The sequence below is a fragment of the Cnephaeus nilssonii genome (genome assembly GCF_951640355.1).
Source record: "Cnephaeus nilssonii genome assembly, chromosome: 19".
Classification (NCBI taxonomy): domain Eukaryota; kingdom Metazoa; phylum Chordata; class Mammalia; order Chiroptera; family Vespertilionidae; genus Cnephaeus; species Cnephaeus nilssonii.
In genome coordinates, this window is record NC_137090.1 from 19,782,631 (window position 1) to 19,803,979 (window position 21,349).

General features: G+C 52.2%; 2 protein-coding genes across 3 annotated transcripts in view; both read right to left on the reverse strand.

Annotated features, from left to right (window-relative positions):
- Window positions 1–6,789, reverse strand: part of MRC2 (mannose receptor C-type 2) — a 57,706-nt gene extending 50,917 nt beyond the window's left edge. The window contains exon 1 of one of the 2 annotated variants that reach the window (XM_079797497.1): window positions 6,101–6,789. In XM_079797497.1, coding sequence (XP_079653623.1) covers window positions 6,101–6,230 — 130 coding nt within the window. In that variant the 5' untranslated portion in view covers window positions 6,231–6,789. The remainder of the gene's footprint in view (window positions 1–6,100) is intronic. The other variant, XM_079797496.1, reaches the window with a different exon arrangement.
- An 8,116-nt stretch (window positions 6,790–14,905) lies between these two features.
- Window positions 14,906–21,349, reverse strand: part of TLK2 (tousled like kinase 2) — a gene marked incomplete at its 5' end in the record, with an annotated part of 85,766 nt that continues 79,322 nt past the window's right edge. Inside the window, 2 exon segments of the mRNA XM_079799206.1 lie at window positions 14,906–17,808; window positions 20,432–20,539. Of these exon segments, the coding sequence (XP_079655332.1) occupies window positions 17,635–17,808; window positions 20,432–20,539 (282 nt within the window). The 3' untranslated portion in view covers window positions 14,906–17,634.

The window sequence follows — 21,349 nt, forward strand, 5'->3', positions numbered from 1 at the left end:
CGAGAAGAGCATGAGGCGGCGCTTCGCGGGGCAGCACTCAGGGCCTGTGGGTGCTGGCAGGAAGCTCAGTTCGACTTGTGCAAGGGGGTGGAGAGAAAGGGTAGACCCTGATCATGGGAAGCTTCAAACTCTCAATTCAGAAATTTCAGACTTGTTCTGTTGACGATTAAAGCTGCCCGTTAGGATCACATATGCGGCCCTGGCCGACTGGCTCAGTTGGTTACAGCATCATCCCGATACTCCAAGGTTGTGGGTTCGACCCCCCAACTCCCAATCAGGGCAGATACAAGAAGCAACCAATGAGTGCATAAGTAAGTGGGACAATAAATCAATGTTTCTCCCTTCCTCTCTCTCAAAATCAATCTATCAATCAGTAGAGAGTTTAGACCTGCTTTAAGGAAAAAATGTGTCTGTAATTAGGATTTGTATATTGAAGACTGTGCTTTTTCATACTTAAATCCATTTTTTTAATATATATATTTTATAGATTTCAGAGGGAGAGAAACATCAATGATGAGAATCCTTGGTCAGCTGCCTCCTGCACGCCCCCAACTGGGGACCAAGCCCGCAACCCAGGCCCTTGTCCAGAATCGAACCCGGGACCCTTTAGTCTGCAGGCCAATGCTCTACCCACTGAGCCAAACCAGCGAGGGCTTAAGTCCCTTGATATTCATATTTTCTCTTCCTAATAATATAAATAGCAATAATTTAATATTATTTCCTACGAAACTAGTGTGTCCAGCAGGGTACCAGGCACGTATCTCATCCATGCATTGTTGCATTTTTGTGTATTTCTTACAGTAGCCCTATGAGGCGGCATTACTTTACTTCTCCCATTTTACAACTTAAGGAACTGGAGCCTCTGTGCAAGGTCACGCAGCTGGTGAGTGGCAGTAAGAATGGTCCCACGGATACTGTCCCAATGTGCATTTCCAGAGGACTGAGTGAGCGGGAACGTTCCCCGCACGCGCACTCCTGCCTCAGTCTACACCGGAGCCTGGCACCCGCCTCTCCTTCCACTCACTGAGGACAGCGGGAAAGGCTGGGACACTGGCTCCCCATTTTCCCTGCAGGAGCTCCAAGGCCACCCCACAAACCTCTTCCCATGTCCTCCGAGAGGGGGTCCGGGGAAAGAGAGAACATGAGACAACCCACTCCTCCGTCTGAGGCTCATCCCTGTGTGTGACATCCGGGTGCTTGTCCCTCAGCCCAACCGAGTCCAAGAGGCAGTGACCCGGACTCCACGCGCCCTTCTCCTGATCTTGGAGGAGGGGCAGGTGCAGCCAGGGACCGAGGGGAGCAGGGTGTCCCAGGCAGGGGGGCCGGTGTGCGCAGAGGCCTGGAGGCGGGGAGGCAGTGAAGGTTCAGGGAGGGTGGCGCAGGGCGTGCTAAAGAGAACAGGGGGCAGGTGTGGGGGCCGGGAGAGCTGGGAAGAAGCTACGGTTTCACAGCCCCTAGACAGCAGCATATCAGAGCTGTGGGGGCAGAATGCAGAGTCAGAGGAACCGGAGGGGGCGAGAGGCAAGGCCCAGGCAGAGAGAGAGCACGGGCCGGCCCAGCAGGGTGGGAGGGGTCCGCACAGTCCAGGGCTAGGGAGAGGGAGCTGCGTGGTCCCAAGAGGAGCAAGGGCAGGGAAGGAACGCGTCACTGGATTTCCACACGAGCCCACGCTCCAGTTTAGGGGCCAATCCAATCTGTCCCGAGGGGCTGGGCTAGCTGAGGCTGGCAGGTCCCGGGGCCACAGATGGCTTCCTCCGGCCTGTTTACTGACACAGCCCCTAACGGAGGAGGAACGGGGATGTGCAGTGCCCAGGGTGAGTTCCAAGAGCTGCGTCACCCTCCGATGGCCCACCCCACCCAGATTTATAGGGCCAGTCCTGGGAAAGCGGCCCTCCCCATCTCAGGAGGGCCAAACAGGAAGAGGCACTTCCCGTCAGCAATGCCCGGGGCCTCCAAGGGCAGGGGGAGGTGGACTCCAAGGTACAGGCCCGGGCATCCCTGCTCTCCGCACTGTGCAGGCGCCGTAAGCACCACTGACTGAAGGGAGAAACCTGTGCACCTGACCAGGGAAGCTGGGGCTGGGCGGGGGCTGGCTCCTCTCCATCAGGCCCCTCCGTCCTCGCTCACCCACACCTCCTCGGAGTGGGCACCTCAGAGACCTTGAGGACACTCAGCAACACTCAGTCCTGCCTCTTGGGCCCACTGGACTGGGGGGGAGACAAGCGCCCGGCCGGCCGGAGTGTCATAGAGGGCTGCCCCCTCCCCCATTCCCGGAGTTCCCCTCAGGAGGACACGGCGAGGGGATGTTTGAGAGGCCTTGGCGCTGGAGGGGAACCCATAACGGGAACTGTCCAGTCCTTCCTAGCACATCCCGGGCAGCGCTGAATCCTGCAGACACAGCGTGCTCTGGCACTGAAGCAGTCACGCTCAGCAGCCACCCCTGGGTTCGAATCCTGCTTTTACCACTTCCAAATGGTGTGTGTGTGGGGGGGGGGGGGGGTGAGCAAATAACTAATCTGCTGCCAGTGTGTCCGGTGGGCGAGAACACCCTCCCCGGCGGTGAGATGCAGAAGAGCTGCGCCCACAGCACTCGGCACAGCGCCCAGCCCACGAAGCAGCCATTGCCGTCCGCCCGGCTCCCCTCCGCAGGTGCGGCGGCTCCTGTTTAATGCTTACATTAGCGGGGAGCCCAAACGAATACCCTTCTGAGAACCTCAAGGTGCATCTGAAATCATCTCGTCGGCCCAAAGCACGGTACCACATAGGCCTCAGCAAGCCAAGATTCTCCCGTGTGAACAAACAGGGGCCAAGACCCGGGGGGCTTCCTCCTCCCCTGCCTGCACTCCCACCTTGTCTAGGTAAACTTGGGGGGGGGACCCCAGAACCAACCATAGCTCAGGTGGGCACCACCCCCGCCCTGACAGTTCACAGAAGGCGAGCGGGTTGGAACAGGAAGACTGACTATGGGGGGGGGGGGGGGGGTGTGCAGGTGGTTTGTCTGGCTGACTCGAAGTAGCAGCAAGTCCCTGGGGTCTTTCGAAAGGAAAGCTTCCCCCCCGTCCTTTAGACAGCAGAGTCTGTCCCCACGGGAGGATTCCCCGGGTGTCCTTACTCCCTGGCCTGCATCCTTGGGGGCTCCCAGCAACTCTTTATCCAATTTGCACCTCATTTCTCTGCTCAGAAACCTGCAAGGGTTCTCCAGCGTCCTCCACTGAAAGAGGACAAGTCCCTCCCGCCCCCCGTTTTGGCCTCTTTCACTCAAGTTCCACCTCCACCCCACCCCATCTCACTCAGGCACCCAGCAAGCTCCCACGTATCCCCCAGAAGAGCCCGCCCTCCTGGTCTCACCCTCTCTGCTCCCCTCCCTGACTCTGCAAAGCCTGGTCCCACCCAGCCTCCCTCCAGACAGCCTCGCTGACCTGTTGTCGCCCCCCCCCCCCCCCCCCCGTCTCTCCAGCCTCCAGACATTAAGGATCCACAGTCCCAGATTTTCACTTACCAGTTGTGTGACCCGGCCTAAGTAAATGATCACCCCCCCTTGCGCCTCCATTTTCATTGCAAAATGGGCCCAACTATACCTACTTCCCTGAGTTGTTGTCAGAGTTAAATGAGAAACTGCACATAAAGCATTCACATGGCTGCTGGCCTTGAGCAGGCACCCCACCAATGGAATCCTGCCTTTCCACCCTGTTCAATGTGTCTGTTTCCTTCTCCAACACGACTTCCTTTTCTCCAAGGATGCAGCTTACACTCTTCTGTACTTTCCCTCCTCCTCAAGTATTTGGCTCAGCACTGAACATTGAACGCTGTTCAAAAATGCAGTCATGTAACAAATTAACAGCCCTAGCCAGTTTGGCTCAGTGGATAGAGCGTCCATCCTCGGACTGAAGGGTCCCGGGTTCGATTCCGTTCAAGGGCATGCACCTCGGCTGCAGACTCGATACCTGGCCCTGGTCAGGGTGCATGCGGGAGGCAACCATCAATGTGTCTCTCTCACATCGATGTTTCTCTCTCTGTGTCTCTCCCCTTCCCTTCCACTCTCTAAAAGTGAATGGAAAAATATCCTCGGGTGAGGATTAACCAAAAAGAGAAAGAAAAATGAATAGAGGTCTTCCAGCCACAGGCACTGGGGGGCATCCCATGGAGGTGGAGAAAAGATGGGTTCTGCCAGCCCCTTGCTGCCCCAAGGGGCTCTGCGCTGCTCCATCCTCTCACCCCACAGGGAGCCACCCACAGACACCCGTCCCCCAGGTAAGTCTCACCCCAGCAGCGGTGGCGGTGGCCTGACAAGCCAAGCTGAATCCTAGCTCCCACAAAGCATTTCCCGGGCCATTCGGATCGGGGTGCTGGTAAATTCCTCCTAGTGGCCACCTGATTCATCAGGTACAGGGGGACGGAGGGAACGGTGGCGTGCAGGGACAGGACCCACAACTTTACCCTCCTCTTCCTCAACTGCAGGCAGGGAGACCAGGCCACCCCACCCCACACCTACGCTTCTTCAGAGGGGGTGGTGAGGGCTGTTACTGAGGCAATGCCACTGGGAAGTGGGGGCTCCAAGTGCAGGGACACAGCCAGAGGGAGAGTAGGGGCCGCCAGGAGACCAGAAGCAGAGGGGACACTGCAGGTGGCCTCCCAGACAGGGCCTCTCTCTACACACGTCCAGTTCCATGGGGAGGGGGTGGGCGGGGAAGAGGCCCAGTCAGCACTGTGGCCACGGCTCTCCCAGAGCCTGGCTTTAAAATGTGCTCGGGGCCTCTGGAATGGCCGTCCTCCCCCACCCGCTTGCCTCCTGGGTTCTACACAGAGAGCAAGACACAGCAGGAGCTCGGGAGCAGGGGCAGCATGTGCCCTGACCCGCAGTGGGTGGGGTTACTGCCTGGCTTGTGTGGGTCCACATTCAGTTCCAGGAGGGTCTGGAATTCACTCTGCTTGGCGTGAACAGGATCGCCCTGACCCCCACCTCTCCCATCAGCACAATGGGAGCAGATGTGTCTTTTGGGGGCGAAAGTCACACCTGGTGGGCAGGCCAACCCAGCCAGCACTGGCCATGGGACTATCGGGACTTTGCACAAAACTGCAAACACTGCGCTGTCTGTCCTTCTCCCTCACCCGGATCCCCATAAAGCCGGGCGCCGCTGGGCCGGGGCCTGGGGCTGTAATGACTGCCCCCCCCCCCCAATTACAGCTCAGCCTCAGGCAGGAGCCCCAGAAGTGAGTGGCTCTTTCCTTTTGGCTCTCAGATTCTGGCTGAGGGGTCCATCTGTCCCCACATTTCATTGTCGCCCTTTAGAAAGAGCAGCAGAAAGAGAAGGTACAGCTTAAGTTTTTGTTTTTTTGTGAGTCGGGTTTTTGCATCTTTAGTAGCTCTTTGGCTGCCCAAGATCTGTCTACTCTGGAGGGATGCCAGTTTGGTCGGAGCCACACACACACACACACACACACACACACACACGCACACACACACACACACACACACAGACACACACACACGCTGTCCAGCCTGTTGCTGCGTCCTGGCGGCACAAACTGGCCCACAGAGCTCGGTCCAAGCAGTGAGGATGCTGCGGGCCACCAGCGGCCCTCGAAGACCAAGTGTGGGAAAGAAAAGGATAAACACCCCGAGATCCAGGAAGGCGCACAAGCCCTTACGAGTCACTCGAAAACAACCATCAGGCATCCGTCCCGGGGAGAAGCCAGGAGACCCTCCCGGACGGAGCCTCCCGTCCCCGCAGGCGCGCCCCGCAGGTCCCGGGCCGAAGCGGGGCGCTGCCGGGTGGTCCGGGAAGGCCGGCGCGGGGGTCCCCCCGGAGCCCGCCCTCTTCCACCGAGGCTGCTGGAGACCCCCGGGCTCCCCTCCCCCTCCGCCCGCCACATCTGGTTCCACTCAGGTCCTCCCCCACCTCCAGGCGCGTTCCTCCCCCGCTCCTCCCCGCTTTCAGAAAAGCAGAGATTTTTAAAAACCCAGTCACACACGCACTCACACTTGGGGGGAGGGCGGGGGGGAGAGGAGAGAAGGAGGGAAAAGTCGAGACGAGAGGCCCGCTCCCTGGCGCTTCCCCTCGCCCGGCCCCCGAAGTTGGCCAAGTTGGCAGCGCCTTACCCGGGAGGGCGGCGGTGGCGGCAGCGTCCCCGGGGGGGCTGGGGCGGCCCAAGGGCAGACCCCCGAGAAGCAGGATGCAGCGCAGCAGGTGACGAGGCCAGGGCGCGGGAGCCGGCCGGCGGAGCCCCATGCCCGCGGCGCGCCGCCCGGGGGGCGCGGGGACCGGCGGAGCGCGGCGCGGTGTGCGGCGCAGGGGAGCGCCGGGCTGTGATGGCCGCCCGCGAGGGGCTCGCTTCCTCCGGGCCGGGAAGGAGTGATGCCTCCCGGGGAGAGGAGAGGAGGAGATGAGAAGGGAAGGAGGCAGGCCGGGCGGAGGGAGGGCGGAGGGAGGAGCGCGGGACGCGGGAGGAGGGTGTGAGGGGCAGAGGGGAAGGGAAGCGGGCAGCGTGGGGGGTGGGAGGCTGCGGGCGGGCGGGCGGGCGCGGGGCGGGGGCCGGAGCCGGAGAGGGCGCCGAGGGGGAGAGGGGCGGGGGATCCGCGGGGTCGAGGACCCCGGCGTGCGCGCTCTCCCGTTTTCCGTTCCCTCTCTCTCCGCCTCGCCTTCCCGCTGTTCCCGGCCTGGGCTGGGAGCCCCAGACGGTGCGTCACAGCTCCCCGGCTGGCGCGGGCGGGGAAGAAACGGCAAAATTTTCCGCAAACTTCGTGGCGTGGCGGGACAGGGACTGCGAGGCCTCGCTGGTCGGGGGCGGGGGCGCGCGGCTGCCCCAGGCGGCCACACCCGGCCCTGGCCCCTCTGGCCCGCCTCTTTCCGCCGCTGTCTCCAGCAGCGGGGTCCGCTCCCTTCCAGCCCGGGAGGACCCCTCCTCGGGTCCGGTGGGAAGGGGTGGAGCTCAGAACTCGGCCGCCGGTTAAAGGATTGGGGAAGGGGGAGGCCAGGCCCCCTTACCGTGGGTGGAGCGCAAACTTTTGCACGTCGTGTTTCGGCATTTGTGTAACCCCTGTCAACGTCCCTGGCACAGAGGGGTGCCGTGCTTTTATTTGTTGGGGCTACATGGAGAGATGCCCCGGAAGACAGACATCACTCTCACCAGCAAGGGGATGGCTGGCTGGTCGCACAGGACCAAATGGAAATCTCATAAAAGGGAAGACAATCCACAACCAGTCTGTATTATGCAACAGGTCACCGGGGGTCTCGGCGCAGAGCCAGACAGGCATTTGGAGGCCCTCAATGCGGAGAAGATTCGTGTTCTCCCACCATGAGTAATCAAATAAAAACACTATGGAACTAATATAAATTTTATTGTTTCCCGTGTAGTCCACCTCGGTGCTATTTTTGGAAATAACAAATTTAAAAAGTTCTCCCCCCCCCCCCTTTTTTTTTTTTTTTTTTTTTTTTTTTTTTTACTACTATTGCCTTTGGTAAATCTTTCCCCATCTCGGCAGCCAGGGTGTGGGACCAGAGATGCTCGCTTAGCTCTTCCCTTCTCTGCTGGACTGAGATTCTTGGCAAGTACCGAGGATGCAGGGCCCCAGAGTGAGCACCCACTGAAACACCCTGGAAAGATTCCCACTATCTGCACTTTTGCCCTAAAATATGGTTAGCAGCCAGGCCAAAGAAGTTGGTGGCACTCCATAGCTAGCTTGGCCGCGTCCCTGCTGGTGACGGTGCTGCGTGGAGGCCCTGGGGAACAGACCTTCTCCGTGTGGTGTGCTGGGACCTCAGGGCTCTGCAGGCTACCGCCATGCTGGGGCTGTCCCAAAGATCCTCCTCTCGGCCCCCCTTCTCGCATGTCTCCTGTTACCTACAAAGGGTTTGCAGATTTGCCAGCTTTGGCTAAGCTGCTGGCTGTCTTTTCCCCTGTCCCTGAGCAGCCAAAAAACAGGATGTCTTCTCAAAGTCAACGTATAGGCTTCTATCAGCTCACTTGTCTCTGGAAGTGCTGGCCACAGCCCTCACTAAACCCCCTTTCCTCAGAAGGGGAACTCGGGCAGGGCTCCCAAGGTTCTGGCACAAGGTTGGAGGGCCCTGCCCCGCCAGCCTGAGTAGGTTTGGGCACTCCTTCCAACAGCAGGGCACAGGTCAGCTACCAGACATCACCACTGAATGATGTGAGTCCAGAGAGTCCACCATTTGCCAGCACCAGTCCAGGGTGCCCGGCACACAAACGCTCTCTCGTTTCTTCATTTCCCCCCGGGGAAAACTCAACCACCATCCTTTGCTAGCCCTGTGCTAGCTGCTAGGGAAGCAAAGATGAGTAAACCAGGTAGCAGCCCCAGAAGAATTTTGTTTAGTGGGGAAAACAGACACAATTTTTGTCCCATTCCAGGCAGAGAAACTGCCACTCAAGGGCTGAGGAGCACGAAAGTGCGTTTCACTAGCAGGGGCTGAGGTTTGCTCCTCTGACTCTGACGCCCTGCTCAGCCAGCCGGGTTACACATTGCATTCTGCTGATTGTCTGGGACCACATCTGCGGCCACCGTCTGTCTTAGATCTTGAACTCGCTGGACAAAGAGCTGGGCCACATGTGGGCAATTCTCCCTGTGGGGAACCAGCTCCGGTCCCCCACTGCTTAAAGATCCGGTGCGGGATCACTTGTCAAGGGAACATGGTCACAGTCTGCAGGCATGTTGGGTGTTGGGAGGGGTGGGGCTTTCAGAGGGACCCCTCACCAGCACCCAGACCCTCATCTACTTCCAAAGAAGGGCCAGTACCCTCTATGCCACAACCTCATCACCATTCCTTTTAAAGCTCAGTGAACCGCCATTAGTATGTGCCAGGTGTCAGGCTAGGTGCTGGGGACTGGTGAACTCTACGGCCTGGCCCAGGGAATTTCTGCCAAGATCCTGTTTGCTATAGTGGAATCGATAACAGTCAGACACTGACTGGTAGCCAAATGCAGGACAGTGGATCTGCTGATTCCCTCCAACCAGCTGAGTGGAAGGAGCAGACTAGAATCCTGGCTCTCCCACTTACTAGTTTTGTTCAGTGAGCTCCTCTCTCTGAGTTCACAATTCCTATTTGTAAATGGGGCAGCCATTCCTACATTGTCCTGAAAGTAAACATTCCATATAAAGGGATGAAGCTATGGCCCTTGCATAAAGACAATCAGGAATGCTAGTCCCCTCCCTGCTTCCCATCTTCCTTGGCCTTTTGGACATCAGGTGTGTCTCTTGATCCTTCTTGCTTCCCCCCAGCCCCCCACTGTCCATGACTGCTGCTCAGGTCAGTTTTATCGGGATTGCCACAGAGTGTTTGCCTTTGCCCAAGAGAACAATGCAGCTTCCCCTCCTGCCTGAACACCCCCAGGTTCACTACAGATACACAAGTGGTATTCTGAAGTGTTAACGAACCCTGGTAGAAGCATCTCATGCTCACTTTGGCCGATGAATTAGAGCTTGTCTGTAAAGAGCCCGCATGGGGCAGTGGGATGAGTCCAGGCCTGGGGGCTGAAGCTGAGCTGGAATTCCAGTTCTGCCATTCGCTAACCCCAAGCAAGTCCCATGTCCCCAAGCAAGTCGCTTCTCTCCTGAGTCTCAGGTGCCCTTTGCCATACATGTTTTGGTGTCATTACTCCCTGTCCCCAGGGTTCCTCTCACATTAGGCTCCTCTTTCCTGGTTCTGAGCTTGGTGGCCTCTCCAGCCAGAGGTGCCCGGGGAGCAGAGCAATTGCCCCTAGACACTGCTATCAGGCCACACCCACAGCACAGCTCAGGAAAGGCAAACACAAGACAGGAACAATGCCGTTGGATGGCCAGGGCAGGAGGATCTGAGATGTGGTCAGTCCTTACTGAGGCAACTAGAGAAAGGGGGCAAACCCCAAAGGGCATCTAAGATTTTCCCTACCATCACCCTTTCCAAGCCAGGCCTGGCCGAGCTCAGGGCTGGCCTGGAGGGTCCCACCCTCTCTACTCTCTCCCTGGCTTCCTGCCACTCAAACTCTGGGCTCTGCACTCAGTAAATCTGCCCTCTGGTTCTATATGGCTACCCCATTGTCCTCAGCCCTGAGGATCCCAGAGAGACTGGGCTAAAGAAGGAAGAAGTTTCAAGGTTTGGTCCTACCTCTTCCAGTTTGTAAGACATTGGGACAATCAGTTAACCTAAAGGAACTATTTTTCTGGCATCCACATTACAGGGGAAATTTATGGCTGGCCTGTCTTCTCCTGACTAGTCTGCCCCATCATGGCCACAAATATAACCTGAGAAAAGTTCTGCCCATTTCCCCACGTTCTTTCCCTTCACCCTTTAACTGGAGAACACCCAGAAGCCCCCCTCCACCCTCCACTCCCCAGGAGGGCTGCCGAGTTTGTATCCACTCACTATCAGCCCAAGACCTATATTAGACTTCCTTTATTTAAAAAAAAAAAAAAGTTTCTATTCTGCTGATTGTCTGAATAGAAATTGATTTTATAGAGGAAGGGAGAGGGAGAGAGAAACATCAATGAGAGAGTAACATCATCAATTGGCTGCCTCCTGCATGCTCCCTGCTGGGGATGGAGCCAGCAACCAGGAAATGTGCCCTAACCAACAACCTCTTGGTGCACCGGCCAGGCCGGGCTAGACTTTCTTTAAAAGGGCTCCAAATCCCAGCCTTTTCTTTCCCAAGGGGAAGGAAAAAATTACCTCAAGATCGCTTCTGGTAGGCCATCGTGCTGACTTCCTCCCGGTGGGTCTAGGAGTTTGGACAAGGATTTCCAGGTGGAGAAGTCACAAAGCAATGTCTGCGGCTGTCAGCAGGGACAGGCTGAGTTAGTTGAGCCCAAGCTGCAGCAGGGGTCACAAATGGAAGGGCTCTAGCTTCCTCACTCAGAGGCTTTGGCACGTCAGGTGGGGAGCAAGCTGGCCACCAGAGGTGCAGAGATGGGCAGAGGCTGGCCTGAAGCACAGGCTGTGCTGAGCTGAAGAGTCAGTTGCAATTGGGTGGGATGTAGTTCCCAGAACCTTCTAGTGCCCCACCCAACTGGTGTTGGAGCATGGGAGAGGGACATTTGCCCCACCCTCTCTGCTCCACAGGGGCTGCTGCCACCTGGAGTAATAGTCCCTCCAAGCCTGTCCTTGCCCTGAGGACGGGGCTGAGCCAGGAGTTAAGGCTACTCTAGTCCATAGCTCTGGTTGGTCTGGGGGCTTCGGCATCTACCTCTCTTTTCAAGATGTTATATGAGCCCAGCTGGGTGGCTCAGTGGTTGAGTGTCGAACCATGAATCAGGTCATGGTTCAGTTCCAGGTCAGGGAACATGCCCCTGATGCGATCTCAATCCCCAGTAGGGGGCGTGCAGGAGGCAGCCAATCAATGGTTCTCTCTCACAGCCCCCTGCAGGCAACCAGTTCATAGGTCGAGGCTCAACCACTAAGCCATGGGCAGCATGCCCTTAAGGCGCAGGCTCGGGTCTGACTCTAGGACAGGCTTCCTTCTAGGATCAGGCTGCTACTTGCACTGAGAGGCCTTCTATGTCCAGCAGACTTCTCTCCAGGGCCCCTGTGACAGGGAGGAGGCATCTGGTGTAACACCCTCTGCATTTTACTTTTTCAGTTGCTGAAAAATCTTTTTTTTTTCCTAAATTAGATTTTATTTATTTTTAATTATTATTATTTGTTTGTTTGTTAATCCTTACCTGAGGATATTTTTCCATTGATTTTTAGAGAGTGGAAGGGATGGGGAGAGACACAGAGAAACATTGATGTGAGACATACCAGCTGGTTGCCTCCTCCATGTGCCCCAGCTAAGACCTGGGATCAAGCCTGCAACCAAGGTACGTGCCCTTGAACCTGGAACCCTTCAGTCTGAGGGCTGACACTCTATCCACTGAGCCAAACCGGCTAGGGCTGCTGCAAACATCTTTATGAAAACATCTCCCACCCCGTTCAAGCCTTACAGAAACCATGAAGAAGTCAAGGCAGAGGACTCAACTCCCCCACCTGCCAATTAGAACACAGGAACAGGAAGATAGAGTTCTCCAGGGCTGGCATGGGGCAGCACTGTAGCTTCATCTGTAAAGCAAGATGACAAGATCAGATGGCTTAGGGAACCTGAAACAGGAGTACTCCGGGAAGCCATGTCCCCATTTTCTCAAAGTTCAGTTCCAGCCAGCACTACAAGGCTGGGCTGCTGCCCAGGCCAGTAGGGTCTCCAGATTTCCAAGGGCTAGCCGTGAGGGAGGGGAGGTATGGAGTAAAGGCAGCCTGGGGAGTGGAGCCCTGGACTAGGGTCAGATATGCCTCCAGGTGGAGCCAAGGTGCAGCCATCACCCACAGCAGTGCGCGCCCCAGGATGGCACTCAGAATCCACCTATTTTCAAGCCTGCAGTCCATCCCCATTCAATCCTGCTCTACTTACTACCAGGCACCAAGTCTCTCTGAGCCTCAGTTTCCTCATCTGTAAACTCAGTGAGATGCTTTCACCTTGCCTGTGCTGGCGTTGTGAAGAAACACAGCGGAGAACCTTCCCTGAAAGCAGCAGTGCTAGAGCCCCTTCCCTTGACAATCCTGCCCTCTGCAACCCCTCCCCAAGCTGCCTTCAGGGTGAAAAGGCTTGGGCAGCACGGGAGGCCACCACAGTTGCAGACTGTGCTTGGAGGCTTAAACGAGGCTTAGGTTACCACAGTTCTCTAGCTGGGCACTTACCTCCACACCCAGGAGGCCTGACCCACGGCCAGGGGTGGATGGGGCCTTGTTAGCCAGCCAGCTGCTCTTTGACCCCTTCGAACCACGGGTCTCTTGCCCAGCCCCTCACACACACACACACACACACACACACACACACAAACACACACCCCTTTGCTGACTCCAGACTGTCTAGGGCCCCTGCTGAGCTCCCCCAGCACAATAGGGCCCTTGTACTCCCTGCCCCCACCAGGTCTCAGACCTGCTCCCTGGCTCCACAGTTTTCCCAGCCGCTGGCAGGTTCCCCCAGCCCACCTGCAGAGCTCAGCAGCAGCCACTAACCCACTCCCACCTAACCTTCCTCTCCCTGCAACCTCTCTATACTCTCTCCTTCCCACCCTTCTGAAAAGCTGCAATCCCCTCCTGGGCTCTCATCACCCCTAAGCCAGACTGCCAGACTGGCTTCATAAGCAGACCCAGGCCTCAGCTTTGTCCTGCAGCTCTGGATCCCTCAGGTAAAAGAAAAATGTAATCAATTAATTCACGAGAAGGTACTGGTTAAGTTGTTTTATTTTAAGAAAAGGCTAAAGGTAAGCAGCTTTGCTCAAATTAGTGAATGATTCTTGAGTGTATTGTTTAGGTACCAAAGGATGTGGTGTAGGGGCCCTCTTGGGGCTCCCCATAGAGGAGCGTATGTATGACATCAGTCCTAGGACAGCCCAGAGCTTAGATTTTTATTCCTAACAGAAAATAAAAGTCATCTCGCTTCCAGAGGGATAAGTTTAGATAAGGCCCGATAGCCACCCTCTCCAGTGGCCCCACCCTGATACGAAGTTCTGCAGGACTTGTGACCATCAGTGCCCATGCCACCTGGGGGACAGAGAGAATGCTGGGGTGGGGTGGGGTGGGGTGGGGTAGGGCAGGGCTGAGAACGTGCATCCTCACAGGTTCCCAAGTGATGCTGATGCTTCCGGCCTGGGGCCTCACTGGCCTAAAAGATGCTCTTTCCAGACTTAGAGGGAAGTAACTTGGGCCCGGGTTAAAAGACTGCTGACCTCATAGGACAGAGGTTGATATTAAATCTCAAGCCAGAGGGCTTAAGGCTCCCAAAAGGTCTGCATCACTTACCAAAGACAAAGGATCTCTTGATAGTCTGGCAAGTAGAAAGGCTCTGAACCCCAACCAGCGAACTTGGGCGTCCCAGGACCAGCAATCCCACTTACTGGATTTTGTGATCTTTTTATTTATTTATTTTCAAAATATTCTTTATTGATTTCAGAGAGGAAGAGAGAAGAGATAGAAACTTCAATGATGTGAATCACTGATTGGCTGCTCCTGCATGCCCCACATTGAGGATCGAGCCCGCAACCGGGGCATGTGCCCTGACTGGGAATCGAACCATAACGTCCTGGTTCATAGGTAGAAGCTCAACCACTGAGCCACGTCGGCTGGGCTCTTGTGATCCTTTTAAACCACATTTTTTAAAATTTCCCTCTTATGTATCAGGTACTTTACAAACCTTATTTCTACTCTGTAATAAAATCATGCGAGGAGCTACCCCAGAAGCTTGCAGAGGTGGGATTTGAACCTAATTCTAAAGCCCAGGCTCTTGACCATTAGGTAGTTCTGCCATAAGATAAGACAGAACAGCTAATTTTAGGAAGAGGGATCCCCCGTACCCCAAGTAGCTGTGCACCATGCCCCCACCCCTCTTACCCCAGGCAGATTTAAATTACAAACAAAGAGAGCTTGGGCAATTAGGATGATGAATACAGGGGAAAGGATTCTCAGAAAAAAAGAAAAAAATCACCAAGGTGGGTCAAGCTTGTAGTAAACTTTGCCTTCTTAGAAGCAAGGAGCTGGACCTGCAGCTCGCTTCTGGCTCTAAGATTATAGGAGACAACTATATTTACTATGTTTAAAGAGAGCTATTTTCTAAATTAAGCACCACAAGAGCTCCTTGACTGCTAATCTTCTCAGCTGGAGGAAAACCTGTCTTTCCTGGACTAGCAGGAAACAGGGAAACAAACCTAAAAATATAGCAGATGTGTTCAGATCAGCCACAGAAGTGGGGTGCATATGGCTCTCAATGGTGAATCCCCACTTTAAAGCTGCCCGTCTCACAATGGATAATTCAGAGCCCAATTCCTTCCCCTCAGACTCCCATATTCCATCCCTTCCTGGGGCCCAGTGCCTTCACCCCTGGATTGTGAACTGATGGCTGTGCCTTCCCTGTCTGCTCACTGCTATATTCCCACCCAGAAGCATAGCTGTTAGCACATCCGAGGTGCAAAAGGTGTTGCACGAATCAACACATTCCCATCGTGCCTGTGATGTCCACTGGGTCTCAGCCAGCTGCCAGGGCTCCCTAGCTATACCCTAGATGGTAAGGGCTGTTTGAACTAGAGTAAAATCAAGAGGCTGGGAAATTCACTTCTTAAAACTTATTTTAATATCCTCCCCACCCCCCAGATTGGGAAAGGCCAAAACAGTCTGGCTGGATTTCATTACAAATTAATACACATTTTTAAAAATCACTGTTTTAAAGTAAATCAACATCATGGCAATAAGGGATTATCCTTGGAAAAAGTGAAACCCATATTAACAAAATATATCGTGGAAGAACCCCACTTGGTGATTTCATTGGCTATTTAAAAGTCTGGTAAAGGTCAACATTCTGCATGTTTTCTGGGGCTGGTCCATGCAGTGGAAAGAGGCCTTGCCCAAACTCAGTCGAGCCCAGGCAGCTTCAACCAGGCCCTAGACTCAAGGAAAGCAAGGAGCGAGGGCATCCCTTCTTCAGGACCAGGTAGAAAAGGTAAGTAAAGTCCTGCAGCTTCGTTTAGCCCGTGGGGAAAAAGGAGGCAGGAAGTTAGAGGGAAAGCTTCAAGATGCAGCATTTCTTCAACTGCTAAAAAAGTTAAAAATTTTTACAAGATTACTGAGTGAGAGGGAGGAAAAAAGGAGCAGAATTTAATATTTGGAGTAAATTCAAATCTAGTGTCAACTTCATCCATCTCTTCATGTGCAGACACCATCCTTTTGGCATTGTGCTCAACCTTTGAAATCCCCTGAGTACTCTTTGCTTTGCAGCTTGATTGTAATGGTTAAAAAAGGTATTTTACACACACGTGTGTGCACAGATATTTGTGTGTTTATGTGCACGTGTGTATAAATATACATTGCAATAAAACAGCTTAGAAAGCTGGCGGCACCAAGGGCTCTGGGGCTGACTTCCTTCCATTCAGAGTCCACAGGATGTTACCTGCCCACATGCCTCTCTCCAATTTGGAACTCTGCTTCCCTTAAGATGGCCTGATACTGGGGTGAGGGGCAGGTTCACAGAATAAACAAAGGCCCTAAAAACATGTCACCAATGGCATTTATCACATATAATAGAAACACTGGAGTCTTGAGTTAGTTGAGAGCTCTCTACCCTTCCTGACTCCCCTCCCCCTGCCCAGGGAACTCGCATGCCTGAGTGCTGCATCTTTAAATATTTCTGGCTGAGCCCTTTTGCCACATATGTCAGTAACATTCCAAGCTGGCTACCACATGTTCGGGCTCTGGCCTCCTCTCTCCACTGCAGAGTGCTCTGCTGTTTCAAGGGCACGGTAGGGCCACGCAGCTCCCATTTTAGCTCCATCTTCAGTTGATCACATTTCAGAAACAGCCACATTAAAAAAAACATTAGTTCCAAAAAGAGTTCATATTTGTTCATATTTGAAATACCTATTTCCCTTGAGATTATGTTTTACCTCCACTTAGTGCATCTATTAAAGTGAGTTAGACAAAGCATGTGTGCACATGCACACAGAGACACACACCGGCACACACCCACAAAATTTAGAGGTTGGAGGTTATTTCCTGCCAAAAGATCTAATAAAGGAAAGCTTATGTGCTGATCGAGTTTTAATATTGTGGCTAACAAGTAATGTGCACCATTTAGCGAGCACACAGAGACTGTGGGTAGGAACTCCTGATCCCTGGGGCATTGGATTTGGCTCCCCAGCCCGTTTTCTGCCTGACTTTGGAACAGTTGCGATAGTTACTACATTCAGAGAATCCAAGAGGACTGCATGGACAGATGAACCTTTATTTAAAAAAATAGCACTTCAAATAAATTAAAAGGGACAACCGTCAAGTGTTCAAATTGTGAAGAAATAGTTGAAAACCTAGAGAGGCCCAAGCTGCAGTCTTCTAACCTCATTCTTTGTCCAATGGCAAAAGCCCACACATCTCAGTACTCCCACTCCATTTTCCCTACTGACACGAGGGAAGCAATTGCACACAGGAGACCAGACGGAGGAGGAAGCTGCATCTGATTGGAATGAACATTGCCACGTACTTGCTAATACGGGTTTCACTTTGTGACCAAATGTATTCTTTGAAAATAAAAAAGGGGGGAGGGAAGCTGCATGTTTTTAAAAATTGAAATTATTTAGGGATAAAACACTAACTCTAGTGCCTTTAACGGGCAATAGCAACTTTTTTCCTCCGAAGTCAAACACCATCCCCAGCTGAGCCTTTGTGCTACAAGCTTTTCAGGAGATGTTACCTAAACTTTATTAAAAGAAAAGAACAAGTTTAAATATAGACACTGGACTAGCCCAGTCTGTATTTTCAAGTCCACATTCTTCATCTGAAGCACTGCATCAGGGACCCCCCTGAGTCTGCATGTTTTCAAGTTCACAGTACATGGAACCAGTTTTTCTTTTTAATTTTTTTCCTCACTCAGAGCAGCCACACGCAGTGGCCGTTGACGCCGGAACCTCGGGCGGGGCCTTTTCCTACGAGGCCTGGCCAGAGGTGCCCAAGGTTTCTCCTCAATGAGAATCGATGCTGTCATGCTCTATGGATGGGAAAAAAGCAAGAAAATAAAAGCACCTGGTACAGGTTTCATGAGATCCATTCGGATTCGCTATGTTCCAAACCCGCTGCTGAATGCCATTTGTCCACTGTGTGTGTTGAACAGTCTGTGGCCTAGGAGTGGGTCTCAATTCGAAGAACTGTTATTGGACACCCCAGAGGTTGATGCAATAGCAGCTCCAGCAGGGCTACTTGTGGAGACCGATTTTCGGATGTGAGGCAGCAAGTAGGGATCACAGGCCAGCTGCTGGACATCGATGCGGTCCTCCTTTCGGTAGGCCAAGCATCGCCGAATAAATGCCTGAAAGAAAAGTTTCTTGAAGCAGGTAACCTGGTGCCCCAGAGGGAAGCCTAAGGTTCCCTGGCAGCTGCCAGAGCCCTTCCTGGACCTGCCGTGCAGACCCGGAGAAGAGCACGGGAGGAGGCGCACTGGCAGCAGGACCTCTCTGTGGTCACTGACTCTTTCCCAGATGGAGGTGGATGAGCCATTCCTGAGGGGGAATGGGCATGACATCTAAATACCTCTGCCCCCAAAGCACAGAGACCAACACAAAAAACACTCTTTGCCTTGGCTGGTTTGCATGGGAACAATCTACATTCATGGTCCTGCATCTATAATCCATGGCCTCACGTGACCTTTCTGAGGAAGTGGGAATTGTAATGACTACCGCCACAGGCAGGGTGAGGAGACCAACACTAACACCACAATGTGCCACCGATTGGTAAATGCCTCCCCTGTGTATCTTGTTCTTCTCCAAAAGATCGTTAAGCAAACGAGAGGACACATAACTAAGTAGTAAAGGAAAACCGGGATAGGACTTGTCTCCCCAAGAGACATAAAGACAAAAGGCATAAACCCTGTGAGTTGGGTTTGATTATAATCCTAATTTACTACTAACACAGAAGTTTCCTTGGCACTAGGTATGAAAGGCTATGTAGTCTGTTCTTCAAGAAGTAGATTATCTATCTTTTTCACCAGACAATTCTTTTTAATTAAAGTCTTATAATTATTTTAAATAAGTGAATCAATTTTAAAAAATCTAAAATGCCATCATCCAAAGTCCATACTTTACTTGAGGGTGATAATGGCATTTCCACGGAGGTTCACTTATTTTTAACAAATGTCTGTGCTAGTGCAGGTTGTTGTCAGTGGGAAAGGCTGTGTGTGGGGCGGGGGGGGGGGGGGGGGGGGGAGGGAGGGAATATATGGTAACTCTATTTTCCACTCAAATTTGTTGTGAATCTAAAATTGTTCTAAAAAATAAAGTCTATTTTTAAAAATCTAAAACATGAAATAATTGCTTTTCTAGTCCCCCCATGTTTAATTCATAAAACACAAAAGTATAAACCAATCCTGTTTTTCAAAATAAAGGACATCTAGAGGTAATTACTTGATTAAAGCATTTGTAAGATAAAAACAAATTCACAGAAGTGAACATAATGATCCTTGGTCTTTAAAAATAAACCTTTTGCCCTGGCCGGTGTGGCTCAATTGGTTGAGCGCCCCATATACCAAAAAGTTGCTGGTTCTATTCCTAGTCAGGGAATATGCCCCTGGTAGTGAGCTCGATCCCCAGGATGGGTATGCAGGGGGCAGTCAATCAATGTTTCTCTCACATTGATATTTTTCTTTCTCTCTCTGTCTCTCCCCCTCTCCTTTCCTCTCTCTAAAATCAATTAAAAAATAAGCCTTTCTTGCCCTGGCCGGTGTGGCTCAATTGGTTGGAGCATCATCCCTTATACCAAAATGCTGTGGGTTCCATTCCCATGGAGGCACATACCTAGCTTATGGGTTTGATCCCCGGTTGGTCGGGGCACATACGGAAGGCAACCAATTAATGTTCTTTCTCACATCAATATTTCTCTCTCTCTCTCCCTTCCCCTCTCTTGCATATCATCAGGTGGAGGATTGAAAGAAAAAACAAACAAAAAAAATCTTACCTTAGTGAAATATCTGGAACTAGAATTAAATAGGTTTTCTTGTGTTGGACACTAGTCAAATAAACTTTTACATTTTGAATTTCCTCTCTACATAGCTGCCAGTAAAGGCTTTTGAAACAGCAATCTGATCACAAAGTTGCCCTGATTAAAACCTTCAACTGCTTTCCATCAGTCCACAATCTGCCCTGCTGTCTCTCCTACCACTCTCCCCTCTGCTCTGTCCTCACTGTGGACCTGCTAAGCTCACACTCACATCTAAGCTTTACTCACTTTTCTCTGCTCATAATAATCTGTACATGGTCCCCCACCTTCACATCATTCAAAACTGCTCAAAACCTCACATCATCACTGAGGCCTTCCCTGATCATGCCATCAAAAAAGGGGTTCCCACTTCTCCAACCCCTTACTCTGATTTATTTTCTTCATAACATTTATCACCATTAAAATGAAATGTATCATTTTTAGTTATTGTTTGCCACAACTAGTGGGATGCAAACTCCTTAAGGGCAGGGACCTTATCTGTGTAGTTCACTTTTTAAAAAATATTTTTTTTTGTTGATTTCAGAGAGGAACAGAAAAGGAGAGACAGAAACATCGATGAGAGAGAATCATGGATTGGCTGCCTCTTGCACGCCCCACACTAGGGATCAAGCCCGCAACCCAGGCATGTGCCCTGACCCAAAATTGAACAGGCAACCTCCTGGTTCATGGGTCGATGCTCAACCACTGAGCCACGCCGGCTGGGCTGTAGTTCATTGTTTACACATTCACAGTTTCTTCTGCACTGTCTACTGTTTAATAGGCACTCAATAAATACTTGTTGTGGGAGGAGAGAAGGGTAGAGGTTAGAGAAATACACATTTGGAAGGAAGAGGGTGTTTTAATACTTAAATTTTGTACTAAAAACCCATCCACTATTGCCCATAGAAATAATACAAAAAGCAAAGCAGTCATTTCTGCTGGCCAGTTTGGTCAGAACTTACCTTTGCTTCAGGTGTTACTACTGGCTTTGGCGGAAACTGCACTTCAGTAGCTTTAAGAATAGTATTTTCTTGCAGAATGTCTTGCTGGGACTGGTTATGGCCAAAAGGCTGTCATATAAAAATAAAAATAAACAAAGGTGGGCCTCTGGTTAAAACAAAAGAGAACAATTCAAAATTCCTGGGAGGAACGGAGAAGACATCCTAATGAGAATTGCTATAGGGAACTTTGGAGATAATCTCCTTGAACTCTCTCATTTTTATAGATAAAGGGTACAAAAGGCTCAGAGCTTAAATGACTTGCTCACAGTCCAACATCTAGGTTAAGGCAGAGTGGAAACCAGGGGCAGATCTGCTGTGTCATCCTCTGCTAAGCTTTGCTTACAGCAAAGAAAAAGAAGATGCAGAGCAGGAACCAGCAACCTCTTTTGTCCTGAGTGATACATGCAGGCTTAAGCAATACATGTGTGATACTAGCAGGCCCAAGAAACAGATAAAAAGAGATAGAAAAGTGAAAGAGTAGAGGGGTAAGGTCAGACTTGGGGGCGGGGAGGCACAAAAAACAGGCCCTAGACAGTTTGGCTCAGTGGATAGAGCATCGGCCTGTGGACTGAAGGGTCCAGGGTTCGATTCCAGTCAAGGGCACATGCCTGGGTTAGGGGCTCGGTCTCTAGTGGGGGGCATGCAGGAGGCAGCCGATTGGTGTTTCTCTCTCATCATTGATGTCTCTCTCTCTCCCTTCCTCTCTGAAATCAATAAAAATATATTTTAAAAAACAACAACACAGAATTGGGGCTACTTAGTGGCTTTATCTGTGCCTCAAACTGCCATTTTCTAGTAAACTCTGAAAAATTAGGTTAAGTCCAAGTGTCACTTCTACAGTGTTTCTACTGACAGATCACAAAACAACTCTTCCTGGAT